Source organism: Hordeum vulgare, chromosome 4H (assembly GCF_904849725.1).
Source record: "Hordeum vulgare subsp. vulgare chromosome 4H, MorexV3_pseudomolecules_assembly, whole genome shotgun sequence".
Lineage (NCBI taxonomy): Eukaryota > Viridiplantae > Streptophyta > Magnoliopsida > Poales > Poaceae > Hordeum > Hordeum vulgare.
Genome location: NC_058521.1, coordinates 592,573,148 through 592,590,305, shown reverse-complemented (window position 1 = coordinate 592,590,305; position 17,158 = coordinate 592,573,148). Strand labels below are relative to the sequence as shown.

The 17,158-nt window shown below is 44.6% G+C and overlaps 1 protein-coding gene across 1 annotated transcript; it reads right to left on the bottom strand.

Moving 5' to 3' along the window:
• Positions 1-1,381: 1,381 nt before the first annotated feature.
• On the bottom strand, positions 1,382-2,636 carry LOC123447379 (zinc finger protein GIS-like). Its single transcript, XM_045123976.1, has 2 exons — positions 1,925-2,636; positions 1,382-1,776 (listed from the first exon to the last, which is right to left on the bottom strand). Exon 1 carries the CDS (start codon positions 2,516-2,518, stop codon positions 1,949-1,951), a length of 570 nt encoding a protein of 189 aa, XP_044979911.1. The 5' UTR covers positions 2,519-2,636; the 3' UTR covers positions 1,382-1,776; positions 1,925-1,948.
• Positions 2,637-17,158: the final 14,522 nt, after the last annotated feature.

The following is a 17,158-nucleotide window of genomic DNA, read 5'->3' as shown; positions in this document are numbered from 1 at the left end:
CCATATATGTATGAAACTACATCCACGTTAGCCAGAGTTGCGACCCTGTTTCAAGGATGGTACAAACTATTGGTTTTTTCTAGAACCGTCCTCGTTTTCTCCTACAACTGGCGCCACTTACTGGTGCCACTGTTCATGCAATCCGCCAAAATGGCGGTGGTACGTCGGATGTTACAACCATGGAGCTTCGACGACCAGAGTTGCAACCAATCTACGACGGAGTTGCAGCCGGTTGAGGTGGAGGTGACGAGAAACGCAGGCGGGTGGCGATCGACGGTGACCGGAGGTGACCAATGGTGAGGCAAGACGAGGAGTCGAGGCAGCCGGCGTTCGGGGGCGGCACTCCCTTTCCTCTCCTTTTTCCCCATGCGGGAGGTTGACGATGATGAAGGACCGGGAACAATTTAACTTGAGGCCATACTCGTGCAAATCTGACAGCCTTAATCCCTGTATTGGGCGGCTCGGGCTCGACCGGCCCAGCACCTATCAGCGCCCTGATGATATCCTCTATTCTGAAATAGCTACAATCCACTAGCTAATTTTCCTCTCCATGCAACAATGCCACTTCATCAAGTCATGCATGGAGTCATATATTCTTAAATAGCTACAACCCACTAGCTAATTTTTCCTCTCTATGCAACAATGTCACATCATTAAGTCATGCATGAAGTCATAATTAAGTTACTTTTTTCATTAGTATCTTCCTGCAAAACATAACACCTCATGCATTATTTTTCCAAGGAATTAAGTCATGTAACAAAGCTTTTAGTCTTCCATCAACTATCTGATTGGAATTAAGTCATAAGTAACTAATTTTAGTCTTTTACCACTTATCCGTACATTTTTAACAAGGTTTCCGCCGCAAAGCGCGGGGCATCGTCTAGTTCATGTATTTTTACTGTCATATTCCCTCCATTCCATAATGGAGGGAGTAATTTTCTTTACTGTATAAATGTTATTTATATTCAGCTGATCATCCAAACGGCGGTAGCCATCTGAAAACCAACCAGCGATTGCGTTGTTATGGTACTAGCTAGACAAACAGTGGAGGGCGACAGGGAGAGCATCGAGTGCTCTTGTCGTCGGCACCGGCATCTGAGTCACTACACTCCACTCCGCTGCGCCACTTGTACCTTTCTGGCTCATATTAACGTACTACAGTAGCACACTCGTGGAATCACATGGGTGGAGAAGAGATACGGAGTAGGACTTGCCAGCATCTCTCGCATGTGGCAACCTCTCACTCGTTCTTCTTGTTGAAACTATTTTGCCCAAATTAAGCAGCAGAGAGTTTGCTTGTTCTGTCCATCGGTCGTACTACTACGCACGACGCATGCCATAGTTCATTGGCAAAATTAGTACTAGTACAGCGACTCGTGGATTTCCATTAACAAACTGCCGTTACCTAGTTCATTACTATAAAATTAGTAGGGTTGGACACAACCAATACGCAGTATTCATCTACTACTTAATACAGTACTTATCACAGTACAGAAAGTGCAGGCATCATACAGCAAGCCAACGACAACAACCTAAAGACAGTTTTGTTCCAACAATCCGAGTTCTTTTTCAGATTGCAATCCTTGCGCAGCTGCAGGCACCCATATTCATGTCGTCTGCATACGACCCCTTCTCATCGCCATCTTCAGCGTCCGGACTCCTCAAGTGTTCCTCGGATTAATTGATTATTCATAGTACCAAATAGCCCAGGCGTCAGATTGCTATACAGCATCTTCAGCTTCGGGACTCCTGAAGTCTTGCTTTAATTAAAGGTCACTGCAACGCATGGTCATTCGTCAAGAAATCTCAGTCTAAACCGCAATGCGACTCTAAATTTTGAAATTTTCTCCCCACAAGGACACGATTTATGCACAACCTTACGATAAGGCGATTGAAAAGAGGTCTTGTCTCAAGCTGATATCACCTGCGCAATAAGGGAGCAGCCTGGCTAGAGGCGCAGCTCCAGGTCGAGAGCCTCACCGGCGCCACTTGCGACGGAGGCCCTTGACCAGCCCACCACGCCGTCGCGGCCAGCGAATAGGTCCAGCAGTGGCGTTTGCTCCGCGAAGCGTGGAGCGCCACCGCGCCTCCCATAATTCTTGGGCTTGCAGGCATCGGAGGTTGGTGCCGCCTCGACGCCGCCGCCGTGCGAAGCCACGGAAGTGCACATGGCCCGGCCGACACTTGAATCCCATGTCGTCCCGGTGGACGCCCCCGCGACTGCGGCGCCCTGGAATGGGCTGTCGTTGTTGTAGGGGTCGCAGAGGAAGCCGGCGAGGCGGTCCTTGCGGTGGGCGTTCTGGTGGCCGCCGAGCGCCTGCGACTTGAGGAACGTCTTGTCGCACAAGAGGCACTGGAACAGCCGCACCGTCTTGCCGTCCACGCACACCGTCGGTGCCACTTCCTCGTCCCGGTCTTGGCTGCTGTCCCCTGAAGACAAGGCCAGTAACAGATCCGGCACCGCCGCCGCCGCCGCTGCCGCTTGCACATGGAACCACGATGACGTAGCCTTCTCCATCGAGAAAAATGTTTAGCTCAGGTGGCTGCTGTTGGAGTGGAAAGAGCACAACACAATACAAGGATATTAGCGAGAGAACCGGTGATAGCTAGCACAGAAGTGGTAACGGCGGCGCTTCTCTAATGGGAAAGAGGTGGAGAAAAAAGCTATGGGCTCGTCCACCATATAACAAGATGGGTTTGTTTTTTTTAAGTTCCAGCCTTGCTGGCGATGTCATTGATAGCAGAAAGCAATGGGGGAAACAAATTGGTAGAATTCTATTTTGGTGTGAACTAATTTTAATTCGCTTTCAATCCAATTTTCTAGCCGTAGGATCTCGTGCGGTGACTTGTACTAAATTTTCCAACTGGCTAAATATCTAGCACCTTCTGTTCAGAAAATTAACAAAAAAGATTTACGCTCGGCTCTATAGATATATCAACCATCATACAACTTGAAGCATACAACTCCACACCACACACTCAACAAATGATACAACAGTGCATGAGAACAGTTACACCACCCCCACCACTCCAAGCCAACAAAGAAATACAATTGGAGCCCTTCTTGAAGTAGCCAAAGTACTCCAATGTGAGAGAGAAGCCAGGAAGAGACGTAGAAGTGCCCGACTAATTATGAATTTCAAGACAACACCTTGAGGAAGGGAATGACATCGGAGTATCATCACCGCGGGATTGAGAAAGATCAAATTTTCACTCGGAGAAAATGAAAGATGGAGAGAAATGCAATGCCGCCTTCGGGAAGGGGCCGACGCACGTGGACACCGACGCCGTCGGTATGGACCATGCCAGACAGGAATTACACCCGGGCATACTCTCCGACCACTAGATGGAATATAATAATACACGACGCTATTTTTTCGTCGCTACATCGTCACGGTTTTTAATTTACGACGATCCCACGACGAAAAACCAGGCGTCGAAAACGGAGCGTCACAAATGAACAGCAACGACATTTTGATCAAAATCGTCGTAACTTTTACGACGATTCCTGGATTGTCGTAACCTTTACGACGATCCTAAATCGTCATTGGTAATCAAACTCAGTCCTACGTGGCAAAATTACGACGATATCAAAACATCATGGTTGAAATCAGCCCAACCCATTTCAATTGATCACATGGGCTGGTTTTATTTTTTTGGGCTTTTTTATTGGGCTTCTTTTTGGGCCTTAGCCTATTTACAACTACTTTAGCAAAAAAAGATCGATTTTTTTTATCATTACAATTTAGGCCCTCGGCTTTTAGTGCCCAAATCCATTTGGTCCAATTTCAGATTTGGCCTTTATTCATTTTTGAATTCAGCAACTTTTTGTTCCAGAACTTGGTTTCATTTCTATTTGTTGGGCCTTTTCAACCCAATTATTTGTCCAGTATTAAATCCAACACTATTTCATATTCAAATCAAGAAAACTCCAAGTCGAATTAAAATCATCCATCATATAACATCACAAAATACATATCCCAGGTTTACATAACACAATAAGTCATCTCATGAATACATTTTTACACAGAAATATAACAAGAATAGTACAGTGGACTTCATTCCGCTCTCCCATGAGGCATGCTCGAGATGCGACAACTTGTCATCCTACAAAAACATTACACTGCACATGAATCAATCAAAAGGAAATAAATATAAAAAATATTAGAAATAAAAAAAATTGTATTCATCCTGAAGATGATGTCAAAAATCCTGAGATATAAATTCTGAAGTAGAATTAGTCCAACCTAAACAGGTCAGAGAAGCTGAAAATTAAACATCAAACTATCTAAGATTGTTCTAGGAAATGTGTCCCCCTCATCTGATAACTCAAAAGCATCAAGTTACGCAGTACAGATTATATCATTAGTGAATAATTGAAATGAAATAATTTTCCATGCTTACAACAGTAAATAAAGCAGTTAATTGTAAAACCAAGACAATGAGAATGGGCCGTAGGTGACGTACAACTCCATGCATCTGTAGTAGTTTAGCCCTCCTGTAAACCCTGTCTTCTCAAATTTGTCTGCGTAGAATAGGAGGAGTTGGTTTGCGCATTCCAAAGACCGTCTTAAAATTATGACTCGTGTCGTATACAGCAAATTCAGCTTCAACGACTCCGGGCTCCTGCATGCATAATTCAGTAATGCATATGAACGACTGTTTCTGACAAACCAAATCTGAAGCGATCTTGGTGCAGATGAAAACTGTATCCAAGAATAAGCAATTACACAACAGTATCTAGTACTGCATCAGGAGATACATTTTAACGTGAGTCTGCAGGTAGGAATTGGCGATGACAAGATAGACAATTATAATCTAAGACATGAGTCAGTTAAAGACACATAATTCGACCAACCAAAAACCAAATCAGGACACATAATTTACAAGGACAGCCATCACGGGAGCACCAGTTCGAACGAACAGCAGGAGACAAAGGCGCGGAGGGGAACCGAGACGCTTACCACGAAGACCTGCTTGATCTTCAAAATTCATACCTTAACTTTTAGGTAAAACTCGTTTTTAATCATTAATCTTCAAAAAAATACCACATTCCTTCCGTGGGGGCTAGTGAACACCTACATTTAAGTAGAGGCTCAGCAGTACTCACTTTGGAAGTAATATTCAATTTGTTTCAAAGAGAAGTTCAAGTAAAATTCATCAATGAGTCTCCAAAATACTACCTCCGTACCAAAATAATACATTACCGCAATGATGTAAATAGCGAATAAGTATTGTCTACAATTCCTCTACTACTGAGTTCATGAGAAGAAAGGATCCTCTACCAGTTTTTTTTCTACACCATAAGAGGCAAAGTCATCTTATTAATCTTTTTTGCACTACAATTGCCCTGCTTTCTATGGTGCCAAACCGGCAAAACCCCCCAAGGAGAGGGATTGCAGACAATTTGTGCATCGGCAAGACGAGTTAGCGGCCTAGCGGGACAAATACACTAGCTCAAACATAACCATTGTATGTAAAAAGGAGTATTGAAATGACAGCCACATCATGCCGCATCTTTATCCTATCCTCTTCAATCATATGTTGCATCCTCTGTTTTTTTAGGCTTTCTTCTTGTAGGGTAGATCTGCCCAGAATACAAGTGAGATTGTAATGAATCTTAATCATTCACAGCACTATTGAGAGAGAAATACACCGATGTGGTAAAACCTAATTACTGATTGACATGCATAGCTAATTAGGTGTAGATAACGCCATGTACCAAAATATGAATTGTGCTCATAAGGTTACCAATGAAAATTACCTAAGTCTATAAATCTTTTCTACTACTGTAAACTGCAAGAAATACTTAATATACAGAAAAATATGAGACGGATTCAGCGAACAAACAATTACTACCTCTCTCATTACTACAGTAAACTGAAAGTAATACTTAACTGCAGTCTGCAGACATACATGCAAGAGATTCAGGGAACAAGCACGTATTTAACATCCATGTACACATGCTCTAAATCCATGTACGGGAACGCCAGATTTACATGAAAGGGATTCAGGGGGAAAGAATACCATGAATACTAGGAACACCAGATTTACATGTGGTCCTCACCTCCTCAGCATACTCATGCTCCTCTTCTTGGTCTACGACCGCCTCGCTGAACTCCATATTGTCGTGCTCCTAGTCCTACGTGCTGCATGTGACACGTGAATTCGATTTGGGAGGGAGGGTGCTTACTGAGGACTTGGAAGGTTGTGAGCCTCTCCTTGGGGTTGATGTTGAGCATATTCTTGACAAGATCCTTCGTCGTTAAAGTCAACCTACCCGCGCAGGACAGCGGTGAAGATGGCGTTCTCGTTCTCGGCTCAGAATGGCGGGACGCCGGCGAGGAAGATGTAGAGCATGACTGAAGATGGCGGTAATGTTTCCTGAATCCTGAAGAAAAAGGTACAGACAGAACTCTGGCCTGTGTGCTTGATTATTCAGAAAGCAGAGGTGAAAAACATTGTGAAAGTCTATTACTCTGTTTTTTTGGATCAGAAGGAAGTTGGATGGAGCTAGCTTAGTACGTACAGTACATGGTTGGGCTCCAAAACTAACAGAGCACGTGCTAGCCTAAACAGAATCAATCATAGGGTTATTTTGTTGTTGTTGCTAGAACTGCTAGATGTATGTGTTGATACATCCATCCATCCATGGACCTAGCTAATGGTGTTGTTTCTATAGACTAAGTGAAATAACACAAGAAGAAGAACTAAAACTATAGAGCACATGTGTGCATATACTCATCCATGAAAATGATGGTATCTTGAAATCATGGTGGCATGTACAGATTTTATAGAAGACATTAAAAATTTATGAGAAAATGATTTTTAGAATTATGAACTTGAAAGGAAGCTCACTGTTTCCATCTTCTATATATCCATGATTTTCTTTTTCTAAAGTAAGCATCAAGAAAGAAGAATGACAATCAAATTTCACACAAACACTGAAGCAATACTTGTTGTTATGTTGGGTCCATGACAATCGCAATTGATGTCCACTTCTGATCATATTTGGAAGGGGTAGAAAGATAGGTTGGAGCTCACCATGTGTGGAGTAGGAGGTGGATGCAGGGGAGGGGTGGAGGACGTCCTGTAGCAGAACCTTCTCCTCATCAGAGCAACCTGCACATAACATAGGAAGGGGAGATGAATAAATGATGGTGAGAAAAGGGCCTTCAACATGTTCAGATCGGGAAGAGAAACAACAACAAAATTACAGAACAGAAAAAGAACCTTCCATGGCATGCTATACTAGGAGCAAATCCTCTCTCTCCGCTAGGGTTTGGGGTGCTCAGAGGCTCCATGGGGCCGCTGCATGGTGGGGGGAAATGGGACTCCATATCCATGTCGGCGTCCCGTCCCACGGAGGTGTGCCCCTCCTGTTGTCGTTTCCGGCACGCCAATGACGACCTGCAGAGAAGGAAGAGAAGATGAGGTGAGCCGAGGAGTAGATGGTGGGCGATGGAGGGGAGAGGCTTACCGGTGCTGTATCCGGGCACCTCTGACCTCACCGTGTCCTTCCGTGGTGGATTCCGAGGAACAAAAGGGGGGCCGCGGATCTGCACGGAGGTAAGGGAGGCGCGGACCAAGGGGACCTCGCCGGTGTGCTGCGTGCGGATGGAGCTCACCGGAACCGGGCGGTGTGGGTGGCGGCGGTGCGGGTGGCGGCGAGGGAGAGGAGTTCGTGCGGAGAGACGAGGCGACTTGGGTTGGGTGGGTTAGAGCGAGAGAGAGCTCGTGGGCCGCTGGAGGACGCACGCGCCGGATCTCACTGGACAGGAGCCATCGTTTCACGACGGAGATTGTCGGGATCGTGCACGGCAGTGGTGGTGGCGTTAAGGGAGGAGTGAAGCTATAGGGTTCCTGCGAGATACACAGATAGAAAGGTCAGGAGGGGTTGGGTGTGGTTCAGGTGTGTGAGAGAGAGAGGGGTTTGGTGCGGTGGGTTGGATCACAAGTGGATGGGCGGATGAATGTATACCTGGCCAAACGGGCCGGGCCGGCACGGCACGGCCCGGCTCGCCGTAATCGTACCAGGCACGGCACGGCAAGCCTGGCCAGATTATTAGCCGGGCCGGGCCGTGCCGGCCCGCGTGCCAGCCTCCGAGGCCCAAGCACGACACGTGGCCTAATCAGGCCGGCCCGCGACACGCTAAGGCATGGCGGCCCGCTACAGATTTGCTGTTTTTTCCCTCTCGCCCTCTCCCGCCATATCCCGCCAAATCACCCAATTCCCGCGTGCCCGCGGCCCTTTCACTGGATTCCCGCCACGAAAATGATCCCGCCCACCCTTCACGGGATTCCCTCCCGACGCCCTTCCCCTTTCCCGCCCGACGCCCTTCCCCTTTCCCGCCCAACGCCTGCACGGCCGCTCCCGAGTCCCCCCGCTCCTTTGCTCTTCGCTGCCTAATCGTGTCGTGTCGGGCTGGCACGGCCCATGGTTCCTTCACAAAGATGTTAGGTGAACGCAAACTTTGAAAATTTGCTGAGAAAGATTTACTAGGAAAATGGTTCCAAAAATTTTCATGAGGCAATGATTTGGATAGGAAAGAGTGCCCAAAAAATATGAGGGTAATCAAATAAATAGAAATAGCACTTCCTTCACAAAGTGCTATTATGAACAAAATAGGAAAATGAATATTTCTGAATTATTTTTGAACTATGGAAGGAAGGGTTTTCACATATTTGAGGAATATATGATCCAAAGTATTTATGAGAATTTTTCGAGAATTTTTGGAATGATAGAATAGTAGGTTGCTTCACAAACTAGGCGGGTTTGGCGCGTGACATAGAATGGACCCACGAGTGACATGTCAACATAGTTAGAACATGTTACGACATTTTTATAATCGTCGTAAAAGTTATGACAATCTCATCTTATGCGGTTACGACGTTTTTGACTCACATCGTCATAATTTATATGTAGATTTGATCCCCTCCAACGGTTTACGACGATCTCGGATGAAATCATCATAGATTTATGACGAATTCATCAACGACGTCTTAAAAACGTCATGTATGCGCATATTTCTTGTAGTGGACAGCGGACCCACCCGCAATCACGTAGCACTTACTAGCATGTCGCCCGCATGGCCATGGTCGTGGGCCCGCGTCTGAGCCGCGCGCCACGTGAAAGTTTATGGCAACTCCCACCACCAGGGTCGCTGCCCCGACATCCTAGACCACCGTCCAACGCAACCACACAGGAGGCGGGAAGCACAGTGAACAGTAGAAGGGCTCTCATTCCTACCCTAAAACGAACACGTGGCCGACAAGAGGCCCAACCGGCATGAGCTAGGCAATGAAGGAGAGGGAGTGAGGAAGGGGACCGGGTGGCGTCAGCTAGGTTATTGCTTCCTGGTCGCTTGCGGGAGAGACGTGGGAGGGGGAGGTCCAAATAGTTCCAATATGTCATTGTGCGAAAACTGTCATATGCCTTTCTGGACATTCTGTAGCGCGCTAAAACGGCTATTGTTGGGGAATGTTGCATGGGAAACAAAAAATTTCCTATGCATACGAAGACCTATCATGGTGATGTTCATCTACGAGAGGGAGATCAGATCCACATACCCTTGTAGATTGCTAAGCGGGAAGCATTAAGAAACTCGGTTGATGTAGTGGAACAGCTTCGTGATTCATATCACCGTCGTCCCACGATCCGTTCCGATCTAGCGCCGAACGCTACGGCACCTCCGCGTTCAGCACACATACAGCTCGATGACGAGCTCCGCCTTCTTGATCCAACAAGAGAGATGAGGAAGTAGATGACTTCTCCCGCAACGTGACGGTGCGCCGGTGATGGTGATGATCTATTCTTGGAGGCCTCCGCCCGAGCTCCACAGAAAATCGATCTACAGGAAGAACTACGGAGTAGAGTTTTGAGTTCCACGTGGGAAAGTTGTGACTCAAAAACCCTAAAACCTCTAGTATATATATAGGAGAAGTGGAGGGGCTAGCCATTGGGCTCGAGGGATCCCCAAGGGCGCCCGTCGAGAGAGGAGAGGAGGACACCAACTCCAATTCAGTTTGGGGAAGGAGGAGTCCTCCTCTTCCTTCCCACTTCCTTCTTTTTTTCTTTGGTTTTCTTTTCCGTGCGTGATAGCCCACTTGGGCTGGCCTCACCAGCCCACTAAGGGCTGGTGAGCCACCCTTGGGCTCTCATACTCACTCCCGGGTGGGTGGGCCCCTCCCGGTGGAAACCCGGAACCCATTGGTCACTCCCGGCACACTTCCGGTAATGCCCAAATTCTTTCGGGACACCAAACGAAACCATCCTATATATCAATCTTTGTTTCCGGACCATTCCAGAAACCCTCATGACGTCCGTGATCTCATTTGGGACCCCGAACAACCTTCGGTCACCAACACCTATAACTCAATTATACCGAAACGTCACCGAACCTTAAGTGTGCAGACCCCGAGGGTTCGAGAACTATGCATACATGACCTGAGACACTCCTCGGCCAACATCAACAACGGGACCTGGATGTCCATATTGGATCCTACATATTCTACAAAGATCTTATCGGTTGAACCTCAGTGCCAAGGATTCATATAATCCCGTATAACATTCCCTTTGTCCTTCGGTATGTTACTTGCCCGAGATTTGATCGTCGGTATCCCTATACCTATACCGGCAAGTCTGTTTACTCGTTCCGTAATACAAGATCCCATGACTAACACTTGAGTCACATTGCTTGCAAGGCTTATATGTGATGTTGTATTACCGAGTGGTCCCCGAGATACCTCTCTGTCACACGGAGTGACAAATTCCAGTCTTGATCCATGCTAATTCAACGGACACCTTCGGAGATACCTATAGAGCACCTTTATAGTCATCCAATAACGTTGTGACATTTGATACACACAAGGTATTCTTCCGGTGTCAGTGAGTTACATGATCTGATGGTCATAGTAATGAATACTTGACACGCATAAAACAATTGCAACAAAATGACACGATCACATGCTACGTTCATAATTTGGGTCTTGTCCATCACATTATTCTCCTAACGATGTGATCTAGTCATCAAGTGACAACACTTGCATATGGTGAGAAAACCTTAACCATCCTTGATCAACTGGCTAGTCAACTAGAGGCTTACTAGGGACATTGTTTTGTCTATATATCCACACATGTATCTATGCTTTCATTCAATACAATTATATCATGGATAATAAACGATTATCTTGAAAGAGGAAATATAACAATAACTATTTTATCATTGCCTCTAGGGCATATTTCCAAGAGCTATGTCATTTGGATTTCACCATATTTTTGTATTTTTTGTATGTGGTGTTATTTTATTTCCCTTATAACTACTCCCTCTGTACCTAAATAATTCTAGTTGCGGAGAACTAGACTAGTTCTCCTCAACTACAATTATGCAGGTACATCGGGTGTATATAACATTTTGTCTCCTGCTTATTGTTTGGCTATGTCTACGTTTGAGACTTAATTTTCAATATGTGTTATGAATTTATGCATTCCTAATGGTTCAATCTTGTTAACCTAGAATTACTATTATTGTATTTATCTTTTACAGTTTGAAGAACCACTATGTGCGTGCTCGCGCTTTTTTCATGTTGATTTCGGAAGGTTACATCACTTCATGAATACTTTTTTGATAAATGGTGAATTTTATTGACAAAACACAATAGTACACATTTGACGTCTACATAATTAGGATGAACACAGCCAACATGAGTGCACACACGCAAAAACCCGCGAGAAAATTACAAAGTCATGTAACATTCCGCAAAATACGGTAGGTGTCTAGTATTGTAACACCTTTAAGAAATATATTCAGGGGGTATTTTACTAGGTTTGAACAAGGGAATGTGGATATTTTGGCTAGTTTCGATGGTGATTTTCACATTAAACTCCATATCCGCAACAAGGCCAACAACTTCATATGAACTCTCATCACCGCATATGGTGCACCCATGATGAGTTCAAGGCCAATTTTCTCTGTGAAAAGGTTAATCTGGTGAATGATAACCCATACCCTATTGTTATAGTTGGGGATTTCAATCTCCTACAATTACCACATGAGAAAAGTCATGGTAGGTTTGATAATCATTGGCCTTTCCTTTTGAAAGATGTCATCCACGGTCTAGATATGCTAGAGTTTTCCATGACTGAAAGATAGTTTACGTGGGCAAGTAGTATTCCGGAGCCGTCATACAAGAAACTATGTCATGTAAAATGGATATCGACTCGGAATCCAAATTCCGTAAGGTCTCTGTCAAACACGGACCCATCCTCCCCACTACTGGTTCGCCACGCCTACAACACAAATGGAAGTTCAACTTCGAACTTGGCTGACTGCATTCGAATGGCTTGCATGACATAGTCATGGAAGTGTGGAAAAAATGGTTGTCGGGCATATACCCCAATTCACAAATAGAAAAACAAAACATGTACAATACACAATTCCTTTGTGGATGGGCTAGGCATACTGCGTGTATCCTTAAAAATGCAAAGTTTCGTCTTTCATCTATTACTATTGAATTACAAGCTTTGGAAGAGGTCAGACTGCTGCCTAAGCATGACATTGAGATCAACAGTCAATCTAAAGCATAGATAGCTCATGTGCTACGTTGGGAGGAGCTCAAAAGAAACCAACACTATAACTATCAATTTATCTTGAAAGGAGATTAGAATACTAGAAATTTCCATGGTGTCGATAATGGTAGACACCGGAAGGAACTTATCCATTCCCTAAAGAAGAAGGTGGGCACGATTTAGGGACATGAGCAACTGAAATCTTATATCACTCGTTATTAAAAAAATCTACTCGTGGCCCTAGAAGAAAGAAACATCTCGATGGATGAATCTAGAAAGATGACACCTACCAGGTCACTGATGAGGAGAATAGTCTTCTAGGAGCTCCATTTTGTGAGGAAGAATATAAAAATACGCCTTTACTAATGGATCACAACAAATCCCTTGGTCCAATTGGTTTTCCTATAAGAGTTCATTCAAAATATCTGAGAATGAATCAAACCGTACCTCATGGATTTGTTTGGCAACCTACATATTGGCCAACTAGTATTGTTCCACTTCAAATTTGGCGAGATTACTTCATTACATAAGGTGAATGAAGATGAAACAAAAGAATAATATAGATCTACTTTCCTCCTTAATGTTAGTTGTAAAATTTTCACGAATGTTGCGACAATTAGGCTAAAGGCGGTTGTTGAACATGTGGTTCGTCCCTCATAGACTGCTTTTATGCAAGGCAGAAACATCCTTGACAGTGTTGTCATCCTTCATGAAAGAATCCATGAATTACACCGAATAAACTTGAATGGGGCAATACTTAAAATCAACTTTGAAAAAGCTTATGAAAAAGTCAAGTGGACTTTTCTTCAACAGAATCTCTAGATGAAAAGATTTTTTGCAGAGTGGTGTGCTATGATCCATAGCTTCCTTTCTGAAGGTAGCGTAGCATTAAAGTCAATAATGATGTCAACAACTATTTAGTTACAAAAAAAGAAGGGATTAAGACAAAGTGATGCAATATCGCCCATGCTATTTGATATAGTGGCCAATATGTTAGGTGTAAAGATTGAATGCGCCGAGGTTGATTGCCAAACTGATGGAATAGTGAATCATCTTGTAGATGGTGGTCTCTCTATCCTTCAATATGCTGACAGTACGATTCTCTTCATGGTTCCCGGTCTATAGACGGCGAGAATTCTGAATTAATTTTATCAGCTTTTGAGCAACTCTTAGGTCTTAAAATTAAGTTCCACAAAAGTGAGTTTTTTTGTTTTGGCGAGGCTCAAGACGAGGCCCACCTGTATGCTGACATGTTTCCGGTGTAGGTTTGGCGAGCTTCCAATCACATATGTCGGGATACAGATACACTATCAAAGACTCCCAAATGTTGAATGGAAACAAATTGAGGAAAGACTATAAAAAAGATTAAGTTGTTGGATAGGTAAACTGTTATCTCTAAGCTTAATATTGGTCCTCATAAATCAAGTAGTCGGCAATATGGTACTACACTATACGAATCAGATAATTTGCCATTTGTCGAGCACAGACGACAAAGACTGGAAACATGACGGCAAAAGAATTTGACATCTGTGGGATCACTAGAAGGGATGTATAGAGCGGGGTGAATAGACTACTTGCATAAATTCAAACCTAGGCTTTTTCCAATTTTAATTGTTGACAGATTTTAGCAATTCTAACAAGTCTAGTGCACCCAAGACATGCTAGTCAACATATATGGCAGCGAAAAGTAAAGACATTGCACATGTAAGGTAAGGAGTAGAGTTTATGAAGATCAGACGCAAAGATCGACACGATGATTTTTGGCATGGTTCCGATAGGTGGTGCTATCGTACGCCCACGTTAGTGGAGACTTCAAACCAAGGAGCCTAATGGCTGCGAGAGTCAATAGAGGTCTCCACCCACAAGGGATCCACAAAGAAGCGACCTTGTCTATTCCATCATGGCTTACGTCCATGAAGGACTAGCCTCATTTGGGGTAGATCTTCGCGAAGTAGATGATCTCCTTGCGTGTACAAACTTCTTGGTTTAACTCCACAAAACGAAGTAGGAGGCTCCCAAGCAACACCTAACCAAGCTAGGAGGCACCACCCTACAAAAGGTAATAGATGCGGTAGAACGATGAAATCCTTGCTCTTGTGCTTCAAAAGATAGTCTCCTCAACAATCAATCACTATCTCATAGATTTGGCATGGGTACAAGAGATTTATTATGTGGAAAGCAACTTGGGGAGGCTAGAGATCAAGATTCTAATGGATGGATAGGAATATCTTGATCTCAACACATGCTTAGGTGGCTCTCTCTCAGAAATATGGGTATGGCAAGTGTTTGTGTGTGTTCTGAGTGCTTCCTGTGCGATTGAGAGGTCGTCGAGGGGTATTGATATGTCTCCATCGTATCTACTTTTCCTAATGTTTTCTCTTGTTTTGGACTCTAATTTGCATGATTCGAATGAAACTAACCCGGGGTGACGCTGTTTATTCAACATAACTACAATGGTGTTGTTTTTGTGCAGAAATAAAAGTTCTCGGAATGGAACGATACTTCTTGGAGATTTTTTATGGAATAAAGGAAAAAAAGTAGAACCAAGACCTACCAGAGGGGAGGCCCCAGGTGCCCACTAGGCACCAGGGTGCGCGAGCCCCCCTCGCACGGCCTGCTGTCTAGTGGGGCCCATGGGTTTCCACTTACCCTGATTCTAGCTCTATAAAATCCTATTTTCACAGAAGAAATGAGGGAGAAAGTTTCATCACGTTTCAGGATACGGAGCCACCGCCACCTCTCGTTCTTCATCGGGAGGCCTAATCTGGAGTCCGTATGGGGCTCTGGAGAGGGGAATCTTCGGTCTTCGTCATCACCAACCCTCCTTCATCGCCAATTCCATGATGCTCTCCACCGGGAGTGATTAATCCCTTAATAGGCTTGCTGGTCGGTGAATAGCTATAAGATATTCATTATGTAATCGAGTTAGTTTTGTTAGGGCTTGATCCCTAGTATTCACTATCTTCGGAGATTGATGTTGCTATGACTTTGCTATGCTTAATGCTTGTCACTAGGGCCCGAGTGCTATGATTTCCGATCTAAGCCGTCTATGTTTTCACCATTATATCTGTGTTCTTGATCTGATCTTTCCATTTATATGCACCTACTACGTGTTAGGATCCGCATATCCCAAAGTGGTAACAATTGGGATTCATTTCGGTGATGACCATAGTATGAGTAATTCATGTATTCACTATGTGTTAATGCTTTGTTCCGGTTCTCTATTAAAAGAAGGTCTTAATCACTAGTGGAGAAACATGCATTAGTCCCGGTGGGTAAGGGCTTTAGTCCTGGCTCACTAACCGGGACTAATAACTCGGGACTAAAGCCCCCCCCCCTTTAGTCCCGGTTGGCCACGACCCAGGACTTATGCCCTTCCATGTGGCTAGGAGCGCGTCCCGAGAGCGGGGACCTTTAGTCCAACTTGGTGACACCAACCGGACTAAAGGCTTTAGGGTTTAGGGGTTTATGGATTTATTGTTTATTTTTTTCTTTTCGTTTTGTGTTTTCCATTTAATTCTTTTTCATTTCAAACATATTTTATGCTACTACATACTGTACACGTTATGCATATATCATAGAATTTCTCGTAGGACCCATCATATATCATAACTTTTTTTCATACGACCATATTCATACACACACACACACACACACTCACACACACACACACACACACATATATATATACATATACAATTTCTCCTACAACTTGCAGATCATTACATGCATCCATTAGGTGTAGTGGTATTCTTTGTCGGGAGAAAAAAGTCATATCATACACTTTTCTTACTACTGCTCAACTCCTTCTTTTGTAGTTCATGATATGACTTGCTAATAGAGCGTTCATTGTCTGATCGCCTTCTCTCGAGAGGAGGTTTAGCAAGATTCTCCACAACTCGTAGTATGGTTTTCAGAGGTGCTATCTCCTTTTGCGGTGAGGGCAGTTTGGTCCAAAATAGGCCTTCAATTCAGAATCCACTTTGGAGTTGGTTTCCTCCTTGGTCATCTTGTAAGCCAATTTGTTTTTGGCATGAGGGGAGGGTTTGTTCCTTGGTGCTCTCTTCCACTTTGGAGTCCGCTGATGCTCTAGAAGTCGAAATGACAGCGGAATAGACTGGGCTTCGTCTCCCGGTGGCAGGCTGGAGTTGGCTGACGTGATGGTGGACCCGCGTTGGGCTCCATGTCGGGGTGGGTTGGAGTCTACTTACGTGGTGGCGGACTAGTGCTACACTCGGTGTCGAGGTGGCGTGGAGTCGGCTGACACGACAGACTTGGAGGAGGAGTCGATGGCATTGGAAAGATGATGCAATCCTTTCTCCATAAGCAGATACCAGGTAAGACATCTCGCAGTGTCTCCTGCCCTTCACCTCCAGGAAAGTCAAGCCCTGGTGACTCATATCCCGGCATCACTTCATCCACCCCGACACCAGCATAGCCAGCTGGAATCAGATTGCAATGGAAGGTTGCATCGGGGGGTTTGCTAAAGCATAGATGATCGCTACCTTCTTGGATATGTTCTTAATTGAGTTTCATCTATATCTCACAACTTTTCGCCCCTGTGATTTCATCCACGGGGTAGCGAGCCAG

Bases quoted from the DNA above. Each gene is read 5' to 3' on its own strand.
- LOC123447379 (XM_045123976.1), bottom strand. From the start codon at position 2,518: ATGGAGAAGGCTACGTCATCGTGGTTCCATGTGCAAGCGGCAGCGGCG.